General features: G+C 49.4%; 1 protein-coding gene across 1 annotated transcript; it reads right to left on the bottom strand.

Moving 5' to 3' along the window:
* Nucleotides 1-4,425: 4,425 nt before the first annotated feature.
* MAP1S (microtubule associated protein 1S) lies at nucleotides 4,426-21,167 on the bottom strand. The gene is made up of 7 exons (XM_037506139.2): nucleotides 21,035-21,167; nucleotides 19,544-19,645; nucleotides 18,102-18,184; nucleotides 17,218-17,358; nucleotides 14,281-16,642; nucleotides 7,805-8,040; nucleotides 4,426-6,946 (listed from the first exon to the last, which is right to left on the bottom strand). Exons 1-7 carry the CDS (start codon nucleotides 21,165-21,167, stop codon nucleotides 6,791-6,793), a joined length of 3,213 nt encoding a protein of 1,070 aa, XP_037362036.1. The 3' UTR covers nucleotides 4,426-6,790.
* Nucleotides 21,168-22,072: the final 905 nt, after the last annotated feature.

Below are 22,072 nucleotides of genomic sequence, written 5' to 3'. Positions count from 1 at the left end.
TGGGGGAGATTTGTCAGCAGTGATTGATTTTCACCAGTGATTTTGCTTCTCCTTGCTCTCCTCCTTCCAGGCCCAGATGGTCCCCACTCAGAATGGTCCCAATTTTCAACTTTATGATGGTATGAAAGTAATAAGCATTCAGTAGAAAGCATGGAAATGCAGTGTGATCCTTTTAAGACTGGGCCACAGGAATGATTTTCCAGTCAGTCCTGTGACCACCAGGGAAAGGGTGAGGGAACAGCCGATACGCCTGTGTGTGCAATCACCACATGAGATATTTATTCCTCGCTAGTATAAAATGGACTTTGTGCTAGATGATTTTGCCCACCTGGAGGCTAATGCAATCCCTCCCTGAGTTGAGGCAATTTGTACAGGGAGCTGTCATGTGATTTGCTTTGGTCAGTGACATGAGTGGCAGTGGTACCTGATTCATCATGTCTCTCCTCTCCCCCTCCTGCCTCTCACCACATGTTCTAGGTGGTTGGAAGTTGTGTGATCCTCGGCTGCTGAGTGAGGGTGATGAGAAAGAGCAACATCAAAATCTGAAGCAGGGAAAGATACACCAAGTACTGAGGGCCAAAGCCCAGGCTCAAAGTGGAGTTCGTTCTAGGAAGTAAGGCTGGATCAATATAAGAAAAACTATCAATAACTCAAAAAAGGGAGGGGGGAGGGATAAATGTATGATCCCCTCCAGTAGCTCTTTGAGACTGTGTTATCAAGTGCACACAAGTTTGAAACATTTTATATCTTCTTAGTGAAATAAAGCTTTAATTTATCTCATTTCTGGTAACATGCCAAAACTTTACATTATGTAATCAATATGGCTATATCAGCTTAAAAAAAGATAAACTAGATTTGTCTTCCCCTTTTTCTTCAGTTTTCAGCATCTTTATGTTTAGATGTTTCTTTTAAGTAGCATGAAACTTCACTTTTCAAAAATACAGTCCAGGGGCTTCCCTGGTGGTGCAAGGGGTTAAGTCTCAGCACTCTGAAGCACTCTGGGCCAGGCAGATGACCCACATGGCACAGCAGACCTCTCCTGACTCGCCTGCTGCTCCCTTCAGCAGTGTATTTCAGTACATTTGCCTGTTCTGCTCCCCACTCTGTCTCTGGTGAATCCTCTCACCCCCCACACCTCTGGCCTATATCCCAGCTCTTGTATGCATAAATAAATCTTTAAAAAATATATATAGTCCGACCATCTTTCCCTTTAAATTTTTTTTTGGTTCATTTATATTTATTGAAATCACTGGAAATTTTTATGCATTTCTATTATTTTGGGTTATTTGTATCACCGTCCCTTTGGAAGGACTATTTTGCTTTTTAAAGATTTATTTATGCATACAAGAACTGGGGTACAGGCCAGAGGTGTGGGGGTTAGAAGATTCACCAGAGACAGAGTAGGGAACAGAACAGGCAGATTGACTGAAATACACTGCTGAGAGGAGCAGCCGGCAAGTCAGGCGAGGTCTGCTGCATCATGCGGGTTGCTCCCTGGCAGGGGATCGAATTGTGCTGCAGAGGCTGTGGCTAGCTTCATAAGTTGCGTCTTAACCCCTTGCGTCACCAGGGAGGCCCTGGAAGGACTATTTTGGATTACTTCTTTTTCACTCTAATCCCCCTTCCTCTTTAGTAGTTGGGAAGTTACAGTTTACTTCTATTCTCCTAGTCTTTACTATGACAAATTTTTAATATCATACTCTGCTCACCCAAATAATGTTCTCCCATCAAACAAGGATTTAAAGCTTTCTTACTCCATCAGCTCTTCCTTCACGTTGTTGTCTAAATTTAATTAAGTTTTTACTCCTATACATGGGACATTACACATCTTGTTAACAAAGATGGCGATTCTTTAGTGGCACTCACATATTTCCCACTTTTATGTTCACCATTTCCTCCTTTTCACAGTCCGTCTAGCTATTTTCTGAAAAATTGCCTCAGAATTTTGATCAAAGAGGGTCTTCATTTCTCCCATATCCTCCTTTCTTGTTGTATGATAGTTTCTGGGTTGTTATAATAACAGGATGCTAAATGGCCTTTTACCAACATGGACTGCATATATGAAGGTGGTCTTAGCACTGTGCCATCAAGTCTAGGTGTGTAGGGGCTGTCCCATCTACATTTGGGTAATTATACTTTATGACACTCACACAATGACAAAATTGCCTAAAGGCGTGTTTCTCAGAATGTATCCCGGTTGTTAAGAGGTGTGACTTTTTCCCCAGCCCCTTGAAGGGGATCCCCACTGTGTCCTGGGTTCCCTGTTGTGGGCTGGGGCATTGGCGCTCCAATTGTCATTCTTGCTTTGCTTCTCAACTTTGTTTTTCTGCACTTTCATTCTTGTTTTTGTATATCCTTTTGGGGGCATTCTGAAAATACTGACATGTTTAATGAATTCTGGAAAATTCTGTCATTACCTTCCTTCAGAGTTGCTTCTATTCTTTCAATGTTTTTCTTTTCTCATGTTTGAGAAACGTCCTCAGTCCCATCTTCCAGTTCATCAGATTTTTCTTCCTCAGCCATCTCACATCCATGATCAACCCCATCCAGTGTTTGAAATCTCAGTGATTAATTTAATTTCTCTTCTATCTGGTTCTTCTGCAAATACTACCTTTTGCTTTGTTCACACTTCAGAATTAAACATACCTGTGGTGGGTCTGATGATCCCAAAATTGAAAGTTCTGGCTACTATCACTTCTGTGATAGTAGGTTCTGAGTGTTTTTTTTTTTTAAAGATTTATTTTTATTTATTTATATAAGCACTGGGCACAGTCAGAAGAGCAGGAGGGTGAGAGAACTCACCAGAGCCAGAGTGGGTAGCAGAGCAGGCAGAAGGACGGAAGCACACCGCTGAGGGGAGCAGCGGGCGGCAGGAGAGGCCTGTGCGCCATGCAGGACCCTCCTCCGGTGGCCGGGGAGCAGCCAGGGATCGAACTGGCGCTGCAGAGGCCGCGGGCAGCCTCGCAACCCAGTGCTCAACCGCTGCGCCACCGGGGAGGCCCAGGTTCTGAGTTTTGATGCTAGCTCGTACTCACTGGGATGTGATTGGGAAAATTCCTTATAGCGTGTGTGTGTTTATGTGTGTGTGTATGTAGATTCTTCCAGCAAACCCCTAGGGTCACTACCATCCTAGACTGCTGTAAACCATGCTGCCCAGTGGAGGCTGGCAGACACCCAAATAATGTCTGGGTTGCAAACTCACATGAGGTGACAGTCATGGGACTTGATTCACCACCTCCAATTCTCCCCCCAGCGCCAAACCACAAGGTTGGAGATATCCAAGTTTCCTTTCTATCCTGAAAACTAATTCTGATTCTAAAAACACCCTTTGAGGTCTTATCAGACTCACCATCCGAAAGTCCAAGAAGACAGAAGGCCAAAGCTGCCTTGTCCAACTCAATCCAGCACTTCCAGTTGTTTTAACTCGATGGGGAGGGGCAGCTTGGCTTCACTATTTGGTCAGAAACAGAAGCTGACATCATTTCTCCTGCATGTGTCTGGGCCCCTCTGTGGAGATCTGACAACTCCAACAAGAATGAGCATGGGAAAACAGAAGGGAATTGATGAAGGAAAAAAATAGAAGAAAAAACCACCTAATCAGCTATTTGGACACCAAAGCTACACCAATGACAAGAGCATGGAAAAGAAGTCAGCCCTGGGTTAGAGCAGATTCAGAAAGAGGCCAATACACAGTCTCATTCAGGGAGGAGGGCTTGTGGGACAGTCACTCATCCCTCTGGGGTGGGCCAGCCCTACTTCTCTTCATCCCCAAATAAATCCTAAATGGTAAAAAAAAAATAATAGGAACTTATAAGCAATTTGTTTTTTGGGAGAATTCGTGTCAACTGCAGGAAAGGTCTCCTAAAGCACCAAGAGAGATTTAATGAGTGTGGTTTGAAAACCATAAATAAATGAATGGCTTTGCTATAAACGTTTTAAACAAAACTGAAAGGTGAGTTTGGAAAACATTTACAACACAAAAGTTTATTAGGGCCTCCCCGGTGGCGCAGCGGTTGAGCACTGGGTTGCGAAGCTGCCCGCAGCCTCTGCAGCGCTGGTTCGATCCCGGCTGCTCCCCGGCCACCAGAGGAGGGTCCCACATGGCGCGCAGACCTCTCCTGCCGCCCGCTGCTCCCCTCAGCAGTGTACTTCGGTCCTTCTGCCTGCTCTGCTCCCCGCTCTGGCTCTGGTGAATTCTCTCACCCTCCCGCGCTTCTGACTGTACCCGGTGCTTGTATAAATAAAAAAAAAAAAAAAAAAAAAAAAAACTAGAAAAAAAAAAGTTTATTAATGGTTAAGATGGTAAATTTTATGTTTTTGCTTGCCAAATTATTTTTTAAGTTTATTGTCCCTATTGAAAAAAAATTATAATATACAAATGAAAAGAGACAAAAATCTTATGAGTTAAAGTTAAACAAAGAAAACCTCCCTGGTTAGGAAAGAAATGAGAAGACGCCACCCCCACTTGACAGTTTAGGCAAAATGAAAATCGGGGGGATGCAGCCTTGTGTATGAAATGACCCACCTGGAGACTGGGACTAAGTGATCATAGGAGGGCAAGGAACATAACCCACCCTGCCTGGCAGCAGAAGTGGCCAGTGCTGACTTTGTGTTGAGTCAACTTGGCAAGACCCAGGACTTCCTTCCCTGAAAATTTCCCTGGAAGTAGAGGGTAGAAATGGTGATGAGAGGTGGTTGCAGTCTCTGATCCAGATCCCAGGGCCTCTGAAGCCCTGCTTGTCACTGCGCCCCCTCCTGGCCACCATGTGTGCACTGAGATGGTGACCAGGTACCGGTTCCCGGGCATCACCGCCGTGTTCTCAGTGTCCACAGTGTTCTCCTGTGTCTCCTGGGGCTCCCATAGGATCACCCAATGTCTATCTGCCCATCCTGACTACCAGGCCCAGAGATAGGTCTCCACATTTCTCATGAAATTACCAGTGATTGTTTACCTGGCTCCCATAGGAAGTTGCCAGGTGCTGAAACCAATCCTTTGTTGAAATCTTCATGCTTGCTGCTGGCCCTGCAACTCTGATCCCCAGTTTTATGTATTCCCCACAAATTCAAAATTTGTATGTGAATGTCCTAATCTCCAAGGTAATAGTGTCTGGACGTGGGGCCTTTGGAAGGTAGTTAGAGTTAGATGGGCTCATGAGGGTGGTTCCCCATGATGGGATCAGCACTCTTATATCGGCTCCAGAAAACTTGCCGACTAGTGTTCCTCCCCCTGGCCATGTCTGTACACAGGGTGAAGGCCTTTCACCTCCAAGTTAGGAAGAGAATCCTGACCAGAAACTAACTCTGTGGCACCTTGATCTTAGATTCCCCAGCCCCCAGAACTGTGAGAAATGTGTTGTTTAAACACCCCCCATGCCCCAATCTGTGTACAGTAGTCCCCCTTATCCTCAGAGGACCTGTTCCACGATCCCCAGTGGATGTGTGAAACCATGGACAGTCTGACACCCTACATGTGTTGTTTCTTCCTATACACACATACCTCCAGTAGTTTAAATTATAAATCAGGCAGATTAAGAGAATAAAAACAAAAATTAAAAATAGAACAATTTTAACAAATATAATGTATAGAGTATAGTAAAATTTGGGTAAATGTGGTCCGTCAAAATATCTTATTGTATGAAATATTTTTGGACCATGGTTGATTGTGACTGACACCTTAGATGAAGGGAGACAAGTGTACTCTGACAGCAGTCTGAACGCACTCAGACACGGACTGTGATGCAGAGGAGCCTGTACCACGGAAGCCCATGCAGCCGGCCACACAGCGATCCAGTCACCGTCTGCAGGAAGAGAGCATGTGCTGACGCAATGAGGTTAGACCATGCTGTGCGGTGTGTCCTTGGGCCACCATCACAAATGATCATGTATTTGGAGACTACAAACAGGACTTTATTCTCTCCCAGTTCTAGACACTGGGAATCTGAAATCCATGTGTGGGCAGGGCTGGTTCCTTCTGAAAGTTCAATGGAAGGATCTTTCCTGACTCTTCCAGCTTCTGATGGCTCCAAGTGTCCTGTGCTTGGAGTCCTAGCACTGCACTCTCTACCTCAGGCTTCATGTGCCTTCTCCGAATCTCCTCTTCTGTCTCTTAGGATGCTTGTCATTGGATTTAGGGCCACCCTAATCCAGGATGACCTTATCTCAAGATCCTTCATTTAATCATATTCACAAAGAGTCTTTTTCCATTTGTGGGGATACTCACAGGTATTGGGGTTCAGACTAATGTGGTTTTGGGGTAGCCATTCAATCCATCTTGATGGGACCTTGTCTAATACTCTATCTAGGTGTTTTTATCTTGGTACAGAGACAGGAAGGGGGGATCCCTCTGAAGCCCTTCCTGCAGAGTGTGCCTCTCCTGCCATAAGTGTCAATGGTTTCTGAGATGGAGTTTCACTGGTTTAATGGCTTTGGAGCAGAGACTGGGTTCACAGCTCACTTCGGCACTGACTGGTTTGTGTGACAGGGGTCCTGCAGTTGACTTTGGGGGGAATGCCACCTTCCCAGTCTGTCAAATGGACCCTTATGGTCACTGGGTTAGACCGGAAGGCGGTAGACAGCATGATTGTTACCTGAGAGGTACTCTCACCCCTAGGTCTGACCTGGAGCCACCAGGGAGTCCTCAGAATCTGTCCCCTGGGACTGAGGGCCCACTGTCTCAGACAAAGAATCCCATTGGTACGAGGAAGTGAGGCTACAGCCAATTGAAGTACCTGGTTTATTTCTGATGCAGGAGAATCTCAGAACAGTGGCAGGTTCTGGCAGTGGGGAGGTACTAGAACTCCACCTTGCATGCAGGGAAGGCCTCATCCTGCATCGATACAGTGCTGTTGCTGCCCAGCACCGTGATGCCCAGAGCCTGGTGCCGGGCATGCGTCTCCTCATACCATTCATGCATCGCCACTGAATCGAAGGTAGGAATCAGGGTGACCTGTGAGAAGACAAGTGAACCGCTATTGAGTGAAGTGGCTTCCCATCCCATTCCATACACTGCCGTGCATCACCTGATGCTTATAGCCAGACCAGCCCCAAAGTCCCTTCCCTTCTCCACAGCACCCAAAGGACCCTCACAACACAGTTCATCATAGCTCTGTGAATCCCTGGACCACACCCCATGCTTCTTATTCACCCTCTGCCTCCATTGCTCCCCCCTTTTCTTGTTCTGATCTCCCTCTGCTTCCTTGGTTAGTCAAGTTGGCTCCCATCTGCTGTGCCTCCCATCTGGGACTCTGCTCTATCAGCTGTGTAAGAGCAGAGGTTGCTCATACAAGGCCGGTGTCAGTGCTCACACACAATACCTGTGTACCATGTATCTGGAAACTTCCCTGTCTACCTAGATTTGGCTCAATATTTAAGGCTCTATTTCTATGTGGCTTTGAGCAAGCACAGCCTCTGCATAAATTCTCAACTTTCTAGCTGCATAGACACCACATATCCCATCATTTTCCTTGGCTAATTTTCATGCGACCACAGTGGTTAAGAGTCAGGGAGTCAAACCAGCTCTCTCCAGGTCCAAGTTTGCTACAGATGGATAAGGACATGGACATGATGGGAACAAGGTCCCGAGACTGGGACAGACTCCTCACTTTGGTCTCATTGTCCTGTTGGGAACAATCTACTTCCTCCTCTGTGACTTGGGTGAAGGTGGCACCGACCTCACAGGACTGTGCAGGGTTAACAATAAGACATCAGAAGGCATCTCACCCCATGTTCCATGCCAGGAGCTTGGGCAACGTCATAATGACATTTAGTGTTGTCAGACTACCTGAGGCCTCAAGTGGCTACACACCTGGAGGTCACGGTCCCACTGCTGCTTGCCGGCCAGCAGTGCATCCAATACAGACCGCATGCCTTCCTCCTTGCACTGGTCCTGACCACTGATGACATAGCAGAGGGCACGCACGCGCCGGAAGAACTCCTCATCCAGCAGGCGGGTGCTGCTCCCACTAGGCAGGTAGGCCAGGTCAAGGTAGACAGGAGAGCCAGATGAAGCTGCTGATCCTCCTGGACGGCTGCTGGTTGCCCCTGCAAGCAAGAGAACAGGGTCAGTCATGAGTTTCTGAAACCAGAAAGGGGCCAAGACCCAGGACCCAAGACAAGGCTCCCAGCACCACTGGCATCTCTCTGCACAGCACCACACTGGCAGGGGCAGTTATCCCAATGATCTCTGCAAACACCCAAGGCTCCCTTTCAGTGCCTGGAACCTCCCTGGCCAGTGCCTGAGCACAGAAAACCCTAGAGTCAGAGGGTGGGGGCAATTGGGAAGGGCTTCCAGAAAGGGAGTTTTGAGAAGCTTGAGCTCCCACAGCAGCCAGAACCTGGAATGCGCTGCTGCTTCTGCAGTCTCCACATGTTCAATTACTCAAGAGACACTGATCACACCTCCTGGGCCGCCAGGCCCTGAGGACATGGTGGTGACCAAGCAGACAAAAAACCCTGCCCCCAACAGTGATAGGGACCCAGAGGGGGTGTGGGAGGAACAAAGCTGCAAAGGGAAACTCAGGATGTGGCAGTCTGGATGGAGACAGAGTGAATCCAGAGTCTAAGGGGATGTAGCCACTCCTGGGCACGTGGGCTCATGACCAGCTGATCACAGCAGGGTATTGGGTGTGTAAAGTCTGCTCGACACTTAAACCATCCTACAATCATAAACACTGCCCAGCTCAGGGTGTGGGCCCATGGGGCACCTGTGGTATTTGCAGAATAATAAGACCCCAGCTCTAGGGCAGCAGAGTCTCCCACTCATAACTAGGGATGGAGAAAACAAGGACCCAAGTGGAACCTTGGGAAGGGAAGGTCATCAAAGCTGTGCAAAGTGTGGGGAAGTTGGAGGCAGAGCATAATGGCAACAAGAGATCAAGGATTCCGGGCCTCCCCGGTGGCGCAGCGGTTGAGCGCTGGGTTGCGAGGCTGCCCGTGGCCTCTGCAGCGGTTCGATCCCCGGCTGCTTCCCGGACACCGGAGGAGGGTCCCACATGGCGTGCAGACCTCTCCTGCCGCCCGCTGCTCCCCTCAGCAGTGTACTTCGGTCCTTCTGCCTGCTCTGCTCCCCGCTCTGGCTCTGGTGAATTCTCTCACCCTCCCGCGCTTCTGACTGTACCCAGTGCATGTATAAACAAAACAAACAAACAAACAAATAAATAAATAAAACATGCCTCTATAAAAAAAAAATTAAAAAAAAAAAAAAAAAGAGATCAAGGATTCCATGGGCAGGATAGCGGTCAAGTAGGAGCCCTAAGTTATAGCCTGGCAATTGCTGCTTTTGTGGTTAAGCTTTACTAGAACACATGCCCACTCAGGTACTTACTGAGCTGCGTTTGCCCTACAGCAGCCGATGATTATGGCACAGACAGCTGGCCTGCAAAGCTGAGAATGTTTACCCTTTAGCAATCTGGATTTGTCTTAAGCAACTAAAAATGGAGGGCCTCCCTTGTGGCACAAAAGGGTTAAGCACAGCACTGTGAAGCTATCCACAGCCTTTGCAGCACGAGTTCAATCCCCAGCCAGCCAGGGAGCTGACCCACATGGAGCAGCAGACCTCTCCTGTCTCACCCGCTGCCCCCCTCAGCAGTGTATTTCAGTCCGTCTGCCTGTTCTGTTCCCCACTCTGTCTCTGGTGCATCCTCTCACCCCCTGCACTTCTGGCCTTGTACCCCAATTCTTGTATGCATAAATAAATAAATCTTTTTTAAAAAAACTAAAAATGGAAACACTCTTGGGGATCTATCATCAACTCAAAAAATTATGTGCTCTTGCTATGTTTATTGCAGCATTATTTACAATAGCTAGGGTATGGAAACAATTAAATGCCCATTGATAGAGAACTGGATCAAGGTATGGTATATCCACACAATGGATATACCATAAAGATGAAATGTTGCCACTTACAGCAAAATGGAATGGAAGGAGTTGGAGGGAATTATGTGTAGAAAAGCAAGTCAAAACTACAAATATTGGACTTTACAAAGTGGATTACACAAAGCAAAATACTCTTAAAAACTAGTGATGCTAATAAATGATATGAGGCTTCTAAGGTTAAGAGTGAGGATGCTAGGGAGAAAAGGTCAAAGGGGTATAAGAGAAGGTGGCAGGGAATAAAACCTTGCCATAGTTGATGAAAGACATAAACATAAGCATCAAAGTAGCTCAATTAATCCAAATGGGATGAACTCAAACAGACCCATACTGACATACAAAATCAAACTGCTGAGAGACAAAGAGAGAATCTGTTGAGACAGCTCAGGGGGAGCTTATAACTATAAATGCTTATATTTGATGTAAGAGAAGAACTCAAATCAACAATAAATTTACAACTTAAGGAACTAGAAAAAAAGTTAAATTCAAATCTAGAAGAAAGGAAATAATTAACAGCAGATTAAAAAAAATAAAAAAAAAAAAAAACAGAATAAAACCAACCAAAAGTTGGTTCTTCTAATCTAAAAAGGATTAACAAAATTGAAAAAGGAAAAAACCCTCAAATTTGTAAAATCAGAAATGAAAATGGGGATACCACTATGACTCCACAGCAATAAAAACACACTATGAGAGTATTATGAACAACTGTGCTCCAACAAATAGGACAAAAATACAAATTCCTAAAAAATAAAACCTACTAATACTGACTACAAAGAAACAAAATTTTTAAAGAAATGTAACTTTCCATAGTAAGGAGATTGAATCAATGATCAAACTGTCTGGGCTTACCTGTGAATTCTACCAAACACTTAAAGAAGAACTAATACCAATCCTTCTCAAAATTTTCCAAAACACTGAAGAGCAAGAAATGCTTTCTATGATGCCAGCATTGTCCTGACACTAAGGTCAGACAAAGACACTATGAAAAATGAAATACAGACCAATATCTCTTAAGAACATAATGCAAAAATTAACAAAAATACCAAGAGACCACATTCAGTAGCATAGTAAAATAACACACCACAACCATGTGGGATTTATTCCTGGGGTGCAGGGATGGTTCAACAAACGAAAACTGAGCAATGTCACACATCACATTGACCGAACAAGGGAATACCCCACATGAGCATTTCAACTGATACAGAAAGGCATTTGACAAAACTCAACATTCTCAACACTCAACAAACCTGGAATAGAAAGAAACTATCTCAACAAAAGAAAAATTATATATATGAAAAACCCAGAGTTCACATAATACTTAATGGTCCAAGACTGAAAGCTTTTCCTCCAAGATCAGGAACAATGCAATGATGCCACTTTCACCTCTTGTATTCAACATGGGACTAGAAATCTAACCAGAGCAATTAAGAAAGAAAAAGGTGTGAAAGCATACACACTGGAAAAGAGAATGTAAGGTTATCTCTTCTACAAAATGTAGTAGTATAGAAAACCCTAAAGATTCCACACACACAAAAGAAATCTGTGAGAACTGATAGATGAAATCATCAAAGTACTAGTTTGTGAACCAAAACCAGTTGAATTTCTATATAATAACAATGAAAATGCAAAGGGGGAAATTAAGAAAACTCCACTTACAATGGCATCAAAAAGAATAAAATATTTAGGAATTATTTTTACCAAAGAAGCAAAATACTGTATTTGGAAACTACAAAACATTGCTGAAAGAAATTAAAGACACTCACATTCATGAATTGGAAAACTTAACCCTTTGGCACTCCGAACCATTTTACGATATTTTGATTTAATTTCTTGTGCCATTTCAAGATAAAACTTCAGGGAAACATGCATGTCTCAAAAAGTTGCGTTGAAATAACCTCAATTCCCCGTAATCACTAATAAATTGCAATGTCCCCTGAGAGGGGACATCCGAGTGATATGCTAGAATTCCGATGTCCCCTGAGAGGGGACAGCGGAGTGCAAAGGGTTAATACTGGTAAGGTATTAACACTACTAAAAACCATCTATAGATCAAAATCAAAATCCCAGTGATGTTCTTCTGAAGAAACAGAAAAACTCATTCTAAAATGTATAATGGAATCTTCAAGGGATCCCAAATAGCCAAGACAATCCTGAAAAAGAAGTACAAAGTTGGAGGATTCACACTTCTAGATTTCTAAATTTACTATAAAGCTCAGTAACAAGACAATGTGTTCTGGCATAAAGACAAGATATATAAATCAGTGGAACAGAGCCCAGAAATAAACCATCCCACATATGGTCAAAAGATTTTTGACAAGGGCACCAAGATCATTAAATGGGGACAGTCTCTCCAATAAAAGGTGCTTGGAAAACTGGTTCTCCACATGCAAAAAGATGAAACTGTAATCTTAATTAGCACCCCATACAAAAATGAACTTAACTGATCAAGAGCCAGACCTATAAAACTCTTAGAAGAAAACCTAAGACCGAAGTTTCAGGACATTGAATTTGATGATCTCTTAGATATGACACCAAAAGCATAGGAGACAAAAGGAAAAGGAGACAATATGGACTTTACGAACTGAAAACTTAGGAATCAAAAAAACCCACTATCAACCATATAAAAAGGCAGTCCACAGAATGATAGGAAATATCTCAGACATTTGTACACCATGCTCCTAGCAACTCAATTGTCCACTGGATGATGAGAGGCTAAACAAAAGATGGTTCATCCAGACACTGGAATATTATTCAGTCTTGAAAAACTGAAAATTCTCACACAGGCTAGATGGATAAATATTGAGGACATTTTGCTGAGTGAAATAAGAAAGAAACAAAAGGGCAAACACTGATTCCACTTATGAGGTCCCCAGAGACAGAAATTAGGATGATGGCTGCCAGGGGCTGGAAGAGGGGTTGTGGAATGAGTTTAATGGAGAGAGTTCTGAAAGATGAAAACGTTCTGGACATGGAGAATGGTAATGGATGAACAACAATGTGAATGCACTTAATGTCACTGAACTGCACACTTAAACAGAGTTAAGACAGGAAGTTGTATCACTTGTAATCAGGGAAATGCAAATCAAAACTACCATGAGGTACCATCTTACACCAGTGAGAATGGCACATATTAAAAAAACTATCAACAACAAACGTTGGCAAGGATGTAGAGAAAAAGGAACTCTCCTGCACTGTTGGTGGGAGTGCAAACTGGTCCATCCACTATGGAGAGCTGTGTGGAGATTTCTGGACCTACTAAACATAGAGCTTCCATATGATCCAGCAATTCCACTCCTAGGTATTTACCCAAAGGACACAGAAACATCAATTCCAAAGAGCACCTGCACCCCTATGTTTATAGCAGCACTATTTACAATAGGTAAGCTTTGGAAACAGCCCAAATGCCCAAAAATAGATGACTGGATCAAGAAGATGTGGTCCATGTACACCATGGAATATTACTCAGCATTCAAAAAAGATAAACACATGCAATTTGCAGCAACATGGATGGCGCTGGAAGGGATCATGCTCAGCAAAATAAGCCAGAAATAAAAAGAAAAATACCGGATGGTCTCACTCGTAGCAGGAATCTAGAAAACTTAAATAAGGGACCAGGCAAATGAATAACTATAAGAAAATATCAAAATCAACAAAAAACTATGAACAAGAGACACTCTATGGGGGGTGGGGGGGGGAGGGGAGGGACTGGGGTCAAAATAAGGGGGTTGCAATTGTATGGGGAATATAAAAATAAAATTTATTTAAAAAAAAAAGACAGGAAGTTGTTTCATATAGTTGACCATTAAAAAAAATTTTAAGCACTGTGGGACTGAGACCACTTTTCTCAGAAAGCTGACAGGTTGGCCCCTTGGCTGGTGTCGGGGAACCTGGATTTCCATCCCTCCCTAAACCCTAAGAGCAGCTCACTCTACTAACTGTCCATATATGAATGTGGCTTACATGGATCCCTGCTTTCCCCTTTCTGGGAGAGTGGAATTTAGGGTCATGTCAGGTGGGGGCTGGGGGAAGAGACCCTATATTATCAGCCCCCAATAGAAATTATGGGTGCTGAGTCTATTGGGTTCCCCTGGTAAACAGAACCCCACACAGATCTTCTTAACATAGTGAGAGATGGAGTCAGCACTGTGGGTACCCCCCCATGAGGGCGGCAACAGGAGGCTCATGCCTGTCCTTGTGGCCTCCCTTTTGCTTGTCTGCTCTGGGTCCTTTTGCTATAAGCCTCAATTGCAAGTCTATGCCCTCCTCCTGGTAAAGAAGTGAATCGGGGCCGGGGCGGGGTGTGTGGTGGTCTTAGGAACCCTGGGTATGGCTGAGGTCACACAACAAACAGGGCACAGAAGGAGCTGGCCAGTAACCTACTGTAGGTTTTCCCAGTCCCCAGGCACTTACCAGTTGGGCCTCGAGCAGCTGTCTTGGGGGCTGAGGACTTCCTGGACAGGGGTGCCCGACCTCCCTTGTCACTGAGCTCGCTCCGGGCACTGAGGGGTCGACTGTTCCGGTCCCCACTTGCCAGTCCCTTGGTTTTGGCAGTGGTCACTGGAGTGGCTTTGGGGGCGGTAGTCCCGGGGTTGGTGCGGACAAGGGACTTGCGGGTACGGCTGAGGGCTTCCGCTACTCGGGCCTGCTTGGGGGGCAGCATCTCAGGGTCCACCATGCAGATGCTGGGCGGAGTGGGCAGAGGTGGGGGAAACTTGAGGGGCTCAGGTAGGGGGTCACGACGAGGGACCCCAAAGCCCTCTGTGTCCTCATCTGAGTCCACAGTGCCAGAGGCAGCAGGCAGTGGGTCTGAGTCAGACAGGGTGGGCAAGGACTCGCTGACAGACGTGGGTGGCGTTTCCTCAGCCCCTGGAGCCCCTGCTCGCTCCTGGGACCGGGCACTACTGTCGTTGGAGCTCCCAGGCGATGCAGGAGCTGGTGCCATGGACATAGCCTTGCGGTGCTCAAACTCACAGGGCGACACCAGGCACAGGTCCACATCGTGTGGGGAAGCTGAACGCCGAGCCCTGGGGCCCCGCAGTGGGAGGCTCAGCCCGGTCTCATTGGCAGTGGCAGGAGCTGGTGGCAGCACCTGCTCAAAAGAAACAGACAGGGACTCGTCCACCTCTGTGGAGTGTGGAGAGCCCACCTCAGCAGGCAGTGAGGGTGTAGTCACTGTGGGTGAGGCATCTGGCCCAGCTTCCCCACCCCGCAGGGGGCTCAGGGACATCCGCCCACTGCCCTCGGCTGGGCCCTGGTGGGCTTCCACAGGCGAGGGGGTACATGGCTGGGGGGTGCTGTTGACTAATGGCAGTTCCAGAGAATTCTCCTGTGAGTTGCCTGCATTCTCCCTGGCAAGGTTCAGCCCCAGTTCCAGGCTGCTCTCTTGACTAGGTGCGGCCACCTGCTGGGGGGCAGGGGAACTGTGGGTCTCTGAGGGAGGGCTGGCCTCTCTGCACTGGAAGCTCGGGGGGCTGTGGGGTCCATTCTCTGCTGGTGGGCCACCCAGGCTGGTGGAAGCAGGTGCTCTGCGAGACTTAGGGGCTGCCTGGGCACCTGCTTTCTTGACATTGACCACAGAAGAGGCTGCCCGGCGCACTTCACGGACTTGGGGCTGGGCCCGAGGGACACTAGGCTTGGGTTCCTTCTTCAGCTCCCGGGGGGGCCTAACTTCTTTCTCAGCCCTTCGAGGGGCCTCAGCCCGCGGTGGTTCCTTCCGGGCCACCCCAGAGCGCTCCTGGACAGGCCTGGCAGGTGCTTTTGTCCGGCTCTCTCTCCTCAAGCTGTCCCTGGAGCCCACGCTTTCCTTGCTCTCAGCACGCCGAGGTCCTGCCAGATCTTGGGGCGTCACCACAGGCTCCCTCAAGAACCCCAAGTGCTGCAAGCGCACCAGACCATCCAAGAGGCGAGCAGGTGGTGTGCAGCCAGGAAACAGCACACGTACCACCTTCTCTGCAATGCCAGCAGGGTGCCATACCAAAAGGGCACACACAGAGGCCAGAGAATGGTCAGCTCCAGCTGCGGGTGGGTGCAGCACATACATGTCCAGCCGGCCCACACCCATCTTCTGGAAAAGCACAGTAGGCTCGGCTGGCAGAGGCCCACGGCTCAGGGGCAGGGGCGTGAGGCCTAGGCGAGTCAGGAGGCTCAGGGCCAGCTCTGCCTCATCCTCACCGCATACCAGGCGTGAAGCTGCCACACGGGCATTGAGAAACACCACCCCCAGGGTTGGGGAGATGAGTCTGCGCAGACGGTCATCCCCAGAGCCCCCACCAGCTGCTGCCTCCTCCCGCTCCGCCAGTTTGCGCCGCAGGAGGCTGTTGAGGCCAGGGAGGCTGTCAGCGCCTGCATGGGTCACTAGCACAGCATCCACCCGGTCCAGGTGCCGCACCAGTTTCCAGAAGCTCGACTTGGGGTTTGAGCCACCGTTAACCAGCACAGTGAAGCCATTGACGGCAAAGAAGGCAGCATCACCGAGACCCCCAGGGAAGATGTAGCAGCAGGGCCGAGCGAGCCTGAGGAAGCCCACGGAAGCTGGTGGCTCAAGCAGCTCAAAGGGAGACGGCGGTTCCAGTGACTCAGCCACGTACTCTAGGAACTCACGCAGGCCCTCAGAGGCTGGCAGCTGCCCTGGTGGGTTTAGTCGCAGCTGCAGCACCCCTTGGAGGCCCAGCACTTCAGGAGCCAGCTGGGCCCAGTCCCCGAAGGTTGGACAGGTGATGGTAAGCTTGGAAGGCTCTGTAGGAGGTGATGCTGAGACCAGTAGATCCTGGATCTGTAGAGGGGCAGGGAAAGGTTAAGGGGCTACCCAGTGCCAGGCAACACCCAGACCCTGGAGAAAACTAGGCAGATACCCCATCCTGCTTCTTGGAGTTTGGAGGGTCTCTTGCTAACTCAAGAGACCAGGACAAAATGCAGCCCTCCCCAGGTTGGCTTCACCTATTGTCCCTCTCCTCAACCCTTCCCTGCCTCTAAGCCTTTGCTCTTAATCCCCACAACAGACTCCATGCCCCATCTCTGTGCTGGCTTTATTCAGCATCACTATACTACCATATCATTCACAGTGTGAAAGTGAGGTTGGCAGCATTTTCTGCTCACTTGCCCCCCTACCACCACCCCCCAGCTCTGTCCCAGAGAGGATCAGGAATCTGGGCACCACTAGAAGCCTCTGGGACATCCTATGACCTTAGGCACAGTCTTTACTGTGACTGGACGCTGAGAACAGGGGGCACATGTGCCACCACCACGGTCCACAGAGCAGGAGGGGATGGGGCTCACAGGAAGGGGGGCAGCAGGTCGCTGTAGCATGCAGCCAGATGGGGATGAGCCAGGATGGGCAAAAGTACTTACCTCTTTGTCCCCCAGAACCTGAAGGAAGTGGCGGGATGAGAAGCCCCCTGTCTGGAGCAGCAGTTCCCCAGTATCCTCCAGGCAGGGCCCAGCGAGTACCAGGAGCTTGTGAGGGGCAGGGTCCAACAGGAGGTTCCGAAGCTGGGGTGGGAGGAAGAGTGTTAAAGGAGCTATTCTATGCAGTGACATAACCAGAACCCCTCTTTGGGGTAGCCCCAAATCTATACCTGTTCTGGTCCCAACCCAGGGCTAGGTCAATGTTCAACCCTAATAGAATCTGGAAGGGTATACTCGAGGTCTTCTGCTGGGCCCTACCTCCACCCCCCGGCAAACTCCTACTCATCCTACAAAGCCCAACTCCATCCTACAAAGCCCACTCCTCTTGGAGACCCTCTATACCTTTTCTGTGCTCCCACAAGCCCAATCCTAAAGCCATGCAGAGGGAGGTATCCTCCAGACTAAGCCCCTTGAAGGAGTAAATGTGAACATTTTTTATCTGATGAATCAAGGGTCTCTAGAGGAGTGCCCCAGGGCTCTATTGTACTCATCTCCCTGATGGGCAATAATTGGCAGAAGGCTTCAGAAGCCTACAAGATCGAGTATTCAGAATTCAGTGCTGATAACTAATGTGCCCATATGGGTAAAAGCACATCAGCAGAGTCTTGCCTGTTCCCTTCCATCTTTACAGTCCCACCCATTTCTCCCAAATTCCAGCCTTTTCTGATCTCAATTCTTCCCCAGGAGAGAGTAAGTTGAGGCTGGAATCATCAGGAGAGGCTTCCTGTATAGAGACAAGGATTTCATACAGCATGATGTCAGGGACAAGGAAGATCAGGATAGGAATGGTGACCAGCTATCTCCCCTAGGGTCCGATCCCTGCCTACCTCATCACACAGGGATTTGTCGGATGGGTTCAAGAGGACCAAGGTCTCCAAGGTGTCTCCACGGTGGTGTAGGCTGCGCTGGCCTGTGAGGGAACCAGACCCTATGAGTTTGGGGCTGTCCCAGGATCAGACACTGCCTGCCCTGTGAGGCCCCAGGCAGCCACAGGCTCCTGTAGACTATTTCCTGGGAACTCCAGCCAGAGGGTCACCCAGGATTAAGAGGTACATGGAAGAACCACAAATCATAAAGCAGAATCAACAAGCCATTTTGAAGGTCACACACTAGCATGGCGGTGACAAGGTCTCTTGTGGGGCCCTACTCCCAACTGTTAGCTCTGTGGGGTATACCATGATCACTCCATTTTATAAACAAGGAGTCTGAACCCAGGAAGAGCCAAAACGGGATGCCCCACAAGAGGGCTCATATGGGATAGGCCCTGAGACAGGACCAAGGTTTCTGAGGATCAGGAAGTGGTGGGTGGGGCATAAAGCCTCATGGGCTTGGAGGGGGGAGCCAAAGCCTGGTCTGACCCCATAGCCCAGATGTGTTCTAAATATCATGCTTGTCAGTATTAGTCTTATCACACAGATGTTGTCTCACTAGGGGGAAACCAAGGCACATAGAGGGGAAGTGGCCAACAAGGTCACACAGAGCAGATGGGATTTCTAGCCCTTCATCCCGTTAGAGGCCAGGAAGCCACCAGGAGTCACTGGGACAATGAGGTGACAGACACTTCCTTCCCACCCAGAGGCTGGGAGGTGACTCAACATGCTGGGGGCGGGGGGAGGGGAGGGGTTGTAGGGAATACCCATGCCACACTCAGTTGCTCTGTTCACCCTGGGTCACCCCTGCCCGCTCCCCAATCCTAGCCACATGCTAGAGAGGGTGGGGTAGGGAGGAGGCCAAGGAAGAGTTGGTTACTCCTCCATCTGGCCTCTTCTCAGCCCATCTATTCAGCAGCTACTGTGCACCTGGTCCTCTACAGAGGTCACCACTACAAGCCAGACACAGTCCCTCCCTATGCGGGGCCCATATTCCACCCCTGGGCCCTCAATCTTCGCAGTGCCTCTCTTTCTAAACGCCCTTTCCTACTACTAAGCCTCTATATGACACACCACCTGACACGCCAGCCCCAGCTGCTTCTGACCCAAAAGACTGCTGGTTGGAGGTCTCCCATCCCCTATGCCTCTGCTGCCTCATATGTAAAAGGGGGACAAAATCACTAATTCCTGCTTTGTGGGTTGTTGAGGACTGAGGACGTTGACACTGGGTCAGTGGCCACCACTGCTTGGTACTCAGCATTGGGGAGAATCTCAGCTACACTATTACTGAGGTTATTTATTACCGTGCCCCCCTCTCTCCACGCCTAGCATTCAGAAACACCTAACCAATGGACAAGTGGAAGGGAAGCAGCTAGGACACCTGGGGAGCCCAGTCTCACCTTTCACGATGCTGGAGAAGGTTGCTGAGTGCCGGGACACGAAGACCTTGAGTTGCTCATCCAGGCTACAGATGCCAGGGTCAATGTCCCAGGACCGAATGCCTGGTAAGGGCAGGGCATGGGGGTGTGGGGTTAGCTGGGCTCCTTAGCTCCCTGAAAGTTTCAATAACTAGTATCTGATGAGAGGGGTTACCCCAGCATCCTCCCCTTGACTCCCATTGCATCAAGAACATAGAACATAACCTATAATTTTACAGATAAGACTCAGAACATTAGCAAAAAAGTCCGTCTCCCAAGTGGTCAATGTCCCCTTCATCTCACCCTTTCCACTGATTTTGCAGCTCCCCTGACTTTCCAGGCTACCTCTCCAGTGTGGCACAGGTCATTCTCACTGCCCGGAGGCCCTTTCTCTTGCCATGCTCCCCTAACCCTCTACATTGTCTAAGCACCCCTGACACCACGGGAGTGCTTAAACTTGGTCTATCCTCAGAACTGAAGTGTGGACTGCAATCCCATTTTACAGGCCATGAAAGGCACCTGTCATTCTGAGATGCATGGGTGAATACCTTCCAACTTCGGTGTGGGGTGCACCACATCTGCCCAACCTACATGCCAAGTGGCTGCAGGTGAACCTTGCAGGTGCACCCATGAGTCACCACCCCAGCTGCCAAATCCTCTGGGCAGGTCGCACCCGCCCACACCCCAATTAGCAGCTTCTCTTAGAGCAACTAAAAGTGAACCCCGCGGCTCTGGGCTTAGCCTCTCCAGGCCTACTCCTCCCTGCAGCACTACTCTGCTGCTAAGCCCAGGCAATCCAGGCCACCCCGCCTTCCCCTCGACGGTCCCGGGCGGGCGGGAAGTTGAGCGGTCGCCTGCGTTACACAATTGCCAGGGCCTCAAAGCCCAGCCCGTGTGCCCTCCCCGGTCTACACCCTTGTCTGCATCCCAGGCTGGGCGGGGCTGCCCAACTCCGACACCGATGCCGCTTCCTACAAGGGCGCCCAGGGCCTGTGCCCGAGTCATGCGCCTAGTGGTGAGGGGGTACCGAACCGCAGGCCGCCAGGGCCTAGATTCCTCCGTTTACGGTCCCACCCCTCTCCTTTGCCCCAGAATTCCGCCTGGGAACCCTGCGCCGCCCTCCCGGCCCCTCAGGATCCAGCCTCCGCCCCCCGCCCGGCCGCCCCGCCCCTGGGCCCCACTGGCCTCCCACACCCGGAATCCTTAAACCCTCTGCTCCGGCTCTTGGCCCCTCGACCTGCCTCCCCACCCCTCGCCGCTGAATCCCCGCCACCCCGGGTCTTTGCCCCAGTCACCCCCAACCCTGACACCCCTGGGTCCAGTCCTTATCCCGCGAACAATCCCCGCTCCCGGCCCCGAGGTCCCGCTGTCTCCTGCCTCTGACCCCCCACCCCGACCCCTTCCTCAGGGGCCAGAATCTCGGCGCGCGCCCGCCCCGCCCCGCCGCGCCCGCGCGCCCCGGCCCGCCCCAACCTCGCTCGAGCTCCTCCAGCACGTAGGCCAGCAGCCCCGGGCACCCGCACTCTCCGCCCACCACCAGCAGCAGCGAGCTGGGCGCCTCACTCGCGCTGGGGCCGGCCGCCGCGGGCTCAGGCACCGCCGCCATCTTCGCACCGCCCTGACGCCGCCAGCGCCCGCCCCGCCGGCCCCGCCCCGCCGGCCCCGCCCCGAGGGCCGAACCGGAAGAGCCGAAGACCCCGCCCGGAAACCCTGCCCCCGCCCCAGCTCCCCGGCCCCGCCTCTGGAGGGCCGGCGAGTTGGGGGATGCGGATGCCCAAGAGCTTGGTGGACTCTGGAGTTTCCACTTTAGGACCGCCTCCAGAGGACCTTTCATGCAATTCATTCATTCATGCTTTCAGCAAGCTTCGACTTCTCCCTACCTCATGCCAGTCAGAACCCTTGACCCCAGGGAACTCACTTCTCATGCTAATGGTCCAAATCAGAACTAGGCCCAGATGATCCCAGCTGCCTAGGTCAAGGCTTGAACAGAGAAGAGAAAGGTATCTTAAGCTAAGATTTTGAGGATTCTGTAGGAGTTTGCTAAATGTAGGTAGTTGGTACCTTGATAGCTTGATAGAGCATGTGAGGCAAAAGTTTAGAGGTACATAAGTACACGTGTTTGTCACACATTCTGGAACCCTCTGGTCCTGGAGCAAGGTGACATACTTCTGCACATACTATATGCCAGGTATTCTATTCCATTAGCCTACGGAATACATGGCCAAACCTATAGGTAAGTACTGTTACCATGATCATTTCAGATCAAAGGAGAGGAAGCTGAAGTTTGCAGAGATGAAGTCACCAGGCATGTAAGTAGTATAACAGAGATTTGAACACCTGAGGGTCTGATTTGAGGTCCATCCTCTGGCAGGGTCTGAGTGCCTGGTGGATATGGGTACACTTCCCTTCCCAAACAATCTCATTCAACCCTTTTACCTAAGAGAGCCACTACTCAAAAAATCAGGTTGTGTAAAACATTTATTTTTAGATTTATTTATTTATGCATACAAG

The sequence above is a fragment of the Talpa occidentalis genome, unplaced genomic scaffold, assembly GCF_014898055.3.
Source record: "Talpa occidentalis isolate TD23 unplaced genomic scaffold, MPIMG_talOcc4v2.1 talOcc4.12, whole genome shotgun sequence".
Classification (NCBI taxonomy): Eukaryota; Metazoa; Chordata; class Mammalia; order Eulipotyphla; family Talpidae; genus Talpa; species Talpa occidentalis.
The sequence above is the reverse complement of the archived record's forward strand: the minus strand, read 5'-3'. Positions and strand labels throughout refer to the sequence as shown.